A 9,027-nucleotide genomic window follows, 5' to 3' on the forward strand; every position below is an offset into this window, starting at 1 on the left:
GAGGGTGCTTGTTTTACTCTTAGTAGGCTCCTACCCTTTGGCCTGGAACAGGTACCCCAGTGTGAGAAGTACTGTCTTCCAGGGTTTGTGCTGCCACAAGCATCTGCTGAGGCTTTATAGTTAACACAGGGGGCGACCACATTCTTGTTGACTTTACCACACTTTGTGACTCCCTCACTTTTCATGTTCCTTCTCCCCCTCAGGTTCGGATTTGTTGTTTATCAAACTCCCATGGTTTCTTTCTTTGACTTGATTGGCATGACTTTTTAAGGGCTTGGTCTCTTGATCTGTCCCTCTAGTTTTATTTTTGGAGTTTCTTTTTTTGTCTTACCAGGGGACTGTAACCAAATATATCTATCTGATTCTAGCAGGTACATATTTTTTCCTCTTGATGCTGCTTAATATTTTATTGGAGGCACAGTTACAGTATGTATGACCTTACAAATGGCAGGCTTAATGTGGTATTGTTTGTTTTGGGTCTCTTCTGGGGCTGGGTGGTGGTGGCAAATTGTCATTTCTGTCTCTTGGATGGAAGGAAACAAGCTCAGGTCAGCATATAAGAAAACTAGCTTCAGGTTGCAAATGAGTGCCAGCTTATGTATTGTATTTTCTAGTTAACTCCCAGTTGACTTCCAGTTTTTGCTACAGTCTTGAGTAGAGTTCAGTGCTTCATGGGAATTTAACAGCAGCAAGGGTTTCCTTTGCAAGATATTTTTATGCCTAAATCTTACATGAAAAGGGTTGTTTGCTGACTCACTGATTAACTAGACTTGGTTTATGTTAAGCCTTTGAGTCCTTTGTTACAGACATCATTTGTGCCCAAGTTGCTTTCTCCTCCTGAAACCCCATTGCTGACCTGTAACTAGTCTAATCTTGCTTGATTATACGTTCCCCCTGCCCATCCCTCTGTAAAACCATCTTTTGTACCAAATGCTGTTGTATCTTTTGAATGATGTCCATACAAAAATAGCTTTTTACAAGATCTTGTAGATTTTGAAATTTTTTTAACTAACCTGTCATTGTATCTTCATAACCATTCTATGAGAGAGGCATTTATAAAATATAAATAACAATCCACCCATGGGGATGGCTGCTATGTATTTTATAAATGAAGAAACAAGAAATGGGTGGACGTGACTTGCAGCTTAGTGGCAAAGCCAGTTTTGACCAGGTCTCTGGGCTTCCAGTCCACCGAAGCTCTGGTAGTGTTTAGAAACATTTTTGGAAGTCTCCAATTTTTCCAAAAGTAGAAAAAATTTATTATGTAGGTTGAGTTGTCTTTAAAGAAGACAGCTCTAAAATATTTCAAGATTGATTGTTTAAAAAAATTATCTTAAATTCAAGGAAGAAACAGTGGGTTTTTCTGAATATCCTACTAGGACCTGTCCCTATATTAGACAGATTAAAGATGTTTGCTTCCTAAGAACAAAGCAGACTGAATCAGAAAAGAGATCAGTGAGTGGCTAAGTTTTTATTTTTCTCCTTAGTTCTAGGGATAGTATTTTACCCCCTTGAAATATTGTGAGAAGGTCATGGGTAGAAGGATCACACCTGTGGTTCCTAATAGGAATTTCTGTTTCCATGAGGTTTCTCAAAAGTAGAATCGAGGTCCTCTAGCAATCGTAAGAGTTTTTAAACACCTGTAGAAGTGGTACATTTGCATAAAGCAAAGCTGTAGAACTTAAAATGTCCAACGTCTTTACTTTTGGCTGGAATTTTACAAGTCTGATTAGAAGCTCTGCGTGGCAGCAATGGGCATGTTAATTATATTTGAAAATTGCCGTTTGTAGACAAGGAGTCCATGAGGAGAGAAAATCAAGTGAATGTTCTTGAACTGTACTGCAGTTATGGGGAATGTCCACGTGGTGGCACCAAGACTTTGTTTAACTGTTGGATTCCTAGCTAGCACCTGGAATACTTGAAGCCCCTTTTACCTTCTCCTTCTTCGCAAACTATGGCTCAGCTGCATCTGTGCCCTGAATTCTGGTCCCCAGCTTCCCCTGAATCCCCTTAGTGCTGTTATTTGGGCTTTGTATTGGCACCTAACCACATTCTACCTGTAGTGAAAGCTGTAAGTCTTGGTTCCCACTCTAGGTGGTAAGTTTCTTGAGTGGAGGCACCAGCTGCATCTACTTGAAAGCATATTCTTTTCTGTATTTCCAGCAATGCCAGGCACAGGACCTCTGAGTTGCATTGTTGAATTCACATCTTTTGGTGATTTGTGAGTTAATTGTGGACTTCCATAGGGTTCTCCCGCAGTATATTTTTTGCTTTGAAGAGTATGTTTATCTTCCCAGGTGCATAAATGAATTTTTGGGGTGAAATGGAGATTTTATGTCTGTAGTTTGTATAGTTTCATAGACTTTACACCACACTCTGACCAACCACTTTCAGTAACTTTGAAGACAGTTGGTTATGGAAATCATTCCCGTGCATGGGTCTTCCCTGAAGCTCTGCAGTTGGTCTTGGCAGTGGGACCTTCATGTGTGACAGACAGCAGATGGTCATGGAGTCCCCAGTCTGTGTGCCATGTAGGTAGGAGCTTGAAAAAAGCCGAAAAGAAACTTCCTTTGTAACTGTCGTGTCTCTGCGTTATTTGGGCTCCCAAGAAGGAATCTTGCTGCAGGCAGAGCTGTCTGATCGGGAAAGAAAACTGACTCTTACCAGGGAAGGGCCCGGGAGGGGCAGTAATACCAATGAGCATATTTTAGTTGGTTTATGTCAGTTATTGGGGACCATTAAGTAAATAGATGTTGAGTATTTTCTTTTTCAAAAAAGGCTTTTTGTTTTGTTTTGTTTTGTTTTGAGATGGAGTTTCACTCTTGTTGCCCAGGCTGGAGTGCAATGCTACAGTCGTGGCTCACTGCAACCTCCACCTCCTGGGTTCAAGCGATTCTCTTGCGTCAGCCTCCCGAGTAGCTGGGTTTACAGGTTTGCGCCACCATGCCCAGCTAATTTTGTATTTTTAGTAGAGATGGGGTTTCTCCATATTGGTCAGGCTGGTCTCAAACTCCCAACCTCAGGGGATCTGCCTGCCTTGGCCTCCCAAAGTGCTGGGATTACAGACGTGAGCCACTGCACCCAGCCGAGATGCCAATTGGAAGGAAATTTGAAAAGGTTTGGTAATAATGTTATTTCATTAATTTCAGCCAAACCACACAACTAATTTATCTTATCGAGGCCTGACCCTGGCTTCTTCATTGTGTGGATACCTTTCCAAAGTGTTTGATATGACAACATATTTAGAAGTTCTTTGATCACAAGCCCAAGGATGTGCAAAACTCAGAGCAAACAGCATTTACATTTATGTAATTTAATTTTAAAAATTAGCCCTAATTGAGGTGATCCTGGAGATGGTAATGTTGACTTGACACCTGGCTGCTTCTCTAAGGGCTATTTAGTTCTCCAGTGAATTTCATAAACTAAGGCTATGTTTTTATTTCTAGAGCTGGGAGTACCCAAGCTAGCAGTTTTGACCTTTGAATGTTTGGAGCACCAGAAGTTCTGATTATGAGATGAAGAGAAAATGACAGCTTTTCTTGTCTATTAAAAAACCAGGACTCACTCATGGCATTCCTTTGTCCTTTGTCCTACAAACAGAATGGAGACTGTGACCCCTGATCTTTGGGTTGGCATTATTTTATTTTTCGAGATGGAGTCTTGCTCCGTCAGCCAGGCTGGAGTGCAGTGGTGCAATCTCGGCTCACTCCAACCTCCCCCTCCTGGGTTCAAGCAATTCTCTAGCTTTAGCCTCCCAAGTAGCTGGGATTACAGGTGCCTGCCACCACGCCCAGCTAATTTTTGTGTTTCTTTTTTAGTAGAGATGGGCTTTCACCATGTTGGCCAGGCTGGTCTTGAACTCCTGACCTCAAGTGATCCGCCCACCTTGGCCTCCCAAAGTGCTGGGATTACAGGTATGAGCCACCGTGCCTCACCTGGGGTTATATTATTTTAAAGAATGTGATCAGAATTGACCTGTTAGATACTTATCTTCTATGTGAATCTCTGTATCAGTTTATTATGTTTGGCAGTTGAATGTAAATTCATTAGAACAGAGTGGGATGGCTTATAAGTACATTTCAGCAATGCGTTAAATAAGTTTTTCAGAAAAAATTTGCGAACTGTTAGCACAAATTGGCATCACTAATATGGCTGCTTTGTTTTTAGGTGATTGGCGAGGACAACGTGGCAGTCCCCTCACACCTTTATAAGGTAATCCTGGCCCGCAGAAGCTCAGTATCTACCGAACCACTGGCACTAGGGGCCTTTGTGGTACCGAATGAAGCCATCGGCTTCCAGCCTCAGTTAACTGAATTCCAAGTGAGCCTCCAGGACCTAGAGAAGTTGTCAGGACTGGTGTTTTTTCCTCATTTGGATAGAACTAGAGATATCCGGAATATCTGCTCTGTGGACACCTGTAAGCTTCTGGATTTCCAGGAGTTCACCTTGTACTTGAGTACAAGAAAGATTGAAGGAGCCCGATCAGTGCTCAGACTGGAAAAGATCATGGAAAACTTGAAGAATGCAGGGATTGAACCAGATGATTACTTCATGAGTCGCTATGAGAAGAAGCTAGAGGAACTCAAAGCTAAGGAGCAGTCAGGAACCTAGACAAGAAAGCCATCCTTGTTTTTATCTCAAGATGTGTCATACCGTCTGTAATGAAGCAGGCATGCCCTCTTTAGGCTAACATAGTTTAGTGGCTTTGCTTTTTGCTTTTTAAAAAATTTTTCTCTTTAAGAGATGTCTCGCTGTGTCATCCAGGCTGGAGTGCAGTGGTGGAATCATAGCTCACTATAGACTCGAACTTCTGGGCTTAAGCAATCCTCCTGCCTCTGCCCCCGAGCAGCTGAGACTACAGGCACACACCATCACCCTCAGCTACTAGTGGCTTTGCTTTAAAGAAACAAATGGAATCCTAAATTTACGACTAAAAATTCTCCCAAAAGATGAAAGATCTACAATGTTTTTGTCAGTATTATATTTGACTCAGGAACTAATGATTAAGGGAGCTTTGACACCTGCAGATGGAGGACTGATCTTGTGTCAAGTTAACAGGAACACTGCCCACAGATGACACTGCATTTGTATCCCGCTGGATGTAGAGTATTGGGAAGGCATTTGTTCAGTTTCATACCTCCAAACCATGCATTGTCTTTGATGTATCTGCCTAGCCTTCTCAGAACTCAGTGTTGTACATTTTTCCCCCTAGGACCTGAATTGGTCTTGGAGGTGGCTTTTAGAAATCATCTATGTAGTTCCTGTCCACATGACACTGTATATTTGTTTCTTCTTTCTCCTCTCATGAATCTGCTCTTTTTTTCTACTTCAGTCTATGTAGAAGTACTCAGCAACTAGTTTCTGCTGACTAGATTTGTTCTATATACTAGGCTCAGTGCTTTACATGTGTTGTCTCACAATGACCCTCTGAGGTAAATACCACTATCCCCATTTTACCTGAGAGAAAATTGACGCTTAGAGAGCTTAGTGTCTTACCCGAGTTTCACTTTTCCAAAGTAGTCATCCACAAAGTATGAGGCAGACAGATCTAAGAGAAGAAAGACAGCTGAGGTAGATTCAGATTTTTTCTGACATGGATGGTGGCTTTTTACTCAGAAATATATACCTATTTCCATGAGTATTTGTGGGCCCAAGGCATGCTTGGTGAGAAGAGTCTGGTTTCTCATCTGCTATGCAAGCCAAAGGGACTTTAATGTTCTTTGAACTGAACCCTCCTTAGCTCTTTGGAAAGAGACTGTCAGGAGTATTTGGGAATTAGAGGGCAATATTTTGTGGGGTTTATTAGAGCCCATGCTTGCTTCCAGAGATGCAGTTCTTTTAGTGACCAGATACTGCCAAATTGATGTGTTCTTGCTTTCCAGGTGAGCTTTTTGTTCTTAAGATTAAGAAACCTAAGAAGGGTCTATGACCAGGCATGGTGGCTCAGGCCCGTAATCGCAGCACTTTGGGAAATCGAGGTGGGTGGATTGCTTGAGCCCAGGAGTTTGAGACTAGCCTGAGCAATATAATGAAACCCTGTCTTTTCAAAAAAATACAAAAATTAGCTGGGCGTGGTGGTGCACACCTGTAGTCCCAGCTACTCGGGAGACTGAGATGGGAGGATTGCTTGAGCCTGGCAGGTCAAGGCTGCGATGGGACATGGTCATACCACTGGACTCCAGCCTGGGCCGCAGAGGGAGACCCTGTCTCAAAAAAAAAAAAAAAAAAAAAAAAAAAAAGAAAAAAAAAGAAAAAAGAGAAAGATCTGTCCACAAAATCACCAGCTTATTATTTGCTTCCTCTGTGCCTGCTTGTCTAGCATAGTGGGCCAAAGGTCCAAAGGCATTTAGCATTCCTAAGGGAAATTGTGGCTGTTTTTCTGAGCCAGATCTCTTGATTTGGGTTTACCTGGAGTCCTTTCGTGGACTATCCTGAGCATTGTCAATAAAATGTCTTGGGGCATAAAAGCTTGTCTGAATCTGTCAGGCCATTCCGAGTGGTATTACAAGAAAGATTATTGTGGTGTGTTTGTTCTAAGAGAAGTGCCAAGGCTTTAAGATAAAGATAAGATAATAATGATTGACCTTGTTCTGCTCTTTTATTTGGGTAAAAAAGAAAAGTTGAGGGGTCAGAACACAGTAGCCTGATTCGTACCATTCTGTTTTATCACACTGTTCCCCATTAGCTTGTGCCAGTTCTCTTCTCGGGGATGTAGAGCCAAAATGTCACTGTGACCAAACAATCTGTTATTTTTTCTCCTCAATGGAGAGGTGATGGTGTGGCCTGGGTGTTTCTCCAGGAGTGTAAGTGGGCAGCTCTGTGGGATAAGTCCTAGGTACCTACTGCCCATCTCTAGAGGCGGGCCCCCAACTTCCTTCCCCTGTTGCTATGCTCTGTTCTGCCAACCTGCATTGCCAGCAGCCTTGGAGTTACTTCTCATGCTCTTCTTGCTCCTGCCTCTTCACCTAGATGGTAGAATCTCTAATTTTAGATCAATAAAGTTTTTTTTTCCCCTGGGGCATTCCTGAGTTTATTTGGAGCACACCCAAGCGAAGGCCTTGCACCTAGAAGAAGGTGTTGGGTCTCTTGGTGGCGAAGCATGGCTTGTGCTGATAGTGTAGGACCCAGTGGGGCAGCAGGAACTTGATCTTGGAGTCATGGAACTGCTTGACAGCTGGCCGGTGGCACTTGCTGGCTGTGGTCTCCTCCACCTTCATGGTCTGGATGGAGTGGGCCTAGGCATGGTGCCAGGCGCCCATGTCTCGGTAGCAATGGATGGCAGCACCTGCAGTGGTCAGGTCCCTGTATTCCCGGCACATGGGTGCTGCTCAGGGTGTCATAGCGCAGCCAGATGCCAAAGTTCTTCACCCACAGGGGGCATTTCTCAAACACCTGCCCACAGTAAAGATCTACCCTAAAGACTTCATCTTTAACTGAGATACCAAGTACCAGAAGCAGGACTTGGCAATGACATGATTAGATGCAAAGATTTGCATGTGGTAGAGGGTTGGTGTGTGGCATTTGGGGGTGGGCAGGCAGCGACCCACGACCTTGTACTCTCATAGTGTGCTCGAGGCCTTCATGGCATCCTCTCCACCCTCGCCGCCACCTGCAAAAGGACAGATCAATACAGTTTCTTAGGTTTTTATTTATTTTGAAAGATGTTGCCTGGTCATTGTGAAAAATGGAGGTAAGAGGTTGTAATACAAAGTTGCAGTCTGCCAGTCCTCATTTTTATTTATATTTATTTATTTATGTGATTCACGAATCCGGCAGCCTTTGGAAAAGTTTGTTAGTGTGTAACAATGGTGTTTTAATTGTCTCAACGCTTTCATTAAGAGTTCCCCCAAACAAACTTGAAATGTAAATAATTGGTTAGAGGTTAGCATTTTCCTCCTGTCATACTGCTTCAGCCCTCAGTGTGACTGTTGATCATCCTGGACTCAGATGCAGCATAGGCTGAGCCTGAGATTCTGCCTGTCTGTTCTCTTTTCCCTCAGACAGTCCCTGGTCTGAGGGAAAGCAGCTGAGGAGGAAGTGCAGTCCGGACAGGCTCTTCTGCTGGAAACCTACATCCCAAGTTTCTCTCCGCCCTCAGTTATATCTTTATTGTGAAATTCCAAACTCTTTGGTCTCTGAATTAAGGCTCTTGCACCAATATTGTTGTGTGTAGCAATACAACAAATTGCAAAGGTTAGGAGAATGGATGTCAGCCCTTAATTAAATACCTGTGAATATTTCTGCCCCTTGCACCTTGACCTTCAAGCAACGGAAAACTGTCTTTCCTTCAGACCTTTGATTAGAGCTCTAGGCTGAGTTCTATACTTGGAATGACTCTGAGTGTTACCATGTCACCTACCTGTGTCCCCTGGCCTCATCCTCGTGAGTACATAAGTGTCCTTGATATCACCTCCATGAATCACGAACTTCCCATTAGCAGCCCATCCCTGAACCTAACCCTGCACCCAGGGTGCTGTTTGTTCCCTGCCTGCCCCTTCATACCTTTACCCCGTGTGTCCTTCCCCATCCTGGCACACCTCCATGTGCCTCCTGTATCCTCACTATAGTTCATTCTGGTGGATTTGGTCAGGGCTGGTCTCACATCAGGCATGAAACTCCTGCTCCTGCTTGTCTCCAGGCCTAGCCTCCATCTGGCATGCTTTCCTGGGTGTCATCATTCTTGGAGATTGTCTATCAGGGATCTGGTATTCCTTTTTCTAGTCTAGCCCCACCTTCAGGGAGCAAACCTCAGGTCATTAGGGCCAAGCAAGATAGACTGCATTGACACGGGCCCCATGCAATTCAGGACAGTGGGGGTGCCCATGGGCTTCTCTTTCCTACTCCTGAACGTGCCAATTGTGGCAAGGGGTGGACTGCTCCTGAGTGCGCCAAGTACCTCTAGGGGTCACTGTGGCCTAGTGTCACTGCAAGACTTAGTCTCAGCTGTGGCACCACCCCAGTCAGTATGGAATTTACCACACCCCAGTGTGGCTCTGTAAGCCACAGAGAACTCAGCCTCAGACATCA

The 9,027-nt window shown here is 43.9% G+C and overlaps 1 protein-coding gene and 1 pseudogene across 2 annotated transcripts in view; one reads left to right on the top strand and one right to left on the bottom strand.

Moving 5' to 3' along the window:
- Nucleotides 1-7,018, top strand: part of EXOG (exo/endonuclease G) — a 29,598-nt gene extending 22,580 nt beyond the window's left edge. For both annotated transcript variants that reach the window (XM_001086498.5, XM_077992183.1), the window contains one exon: nt 4,168-7,018. In XM_001086498.5, the coding sequence (XP_001086498.1) occupies nt 4,168-4,611 (444 nt within the window). In that variant the 3' untranslated portion in view covers nt 4,612-7,018. The remainder of the gene's footprint in view (nt 1-4,167) is intronic.
- A 46-nt stretch (nt 7,019-7,064) lies between these two features.
- Nucleotides 7,065-7,583, bottom strand: LOC114676319 (large ribosomal subunit protein eL20 pseudogene; annotated as a pseudogene).
- Between the last annotated feature and the right edge of the window lie 1,444 nt (nt 7,584-9,027).

The sequence above is a fragment of the Macaca mulatta genome, chromosome 2, assembly GCF_049350105.2.
Source record: "Macaca mulatta isolate MMU2019108-1 chromosome 2, T2T-MMU8v2.0, whole genome shotgun sequence".
In the NCBI taxonomy this organism is placed as follows: domain Eukaryota; kingdom Metazoa; phylum Chordata; class Mammalia; order Primates; family Cercopithecidae; genus Macaca; species Macaca mulatta.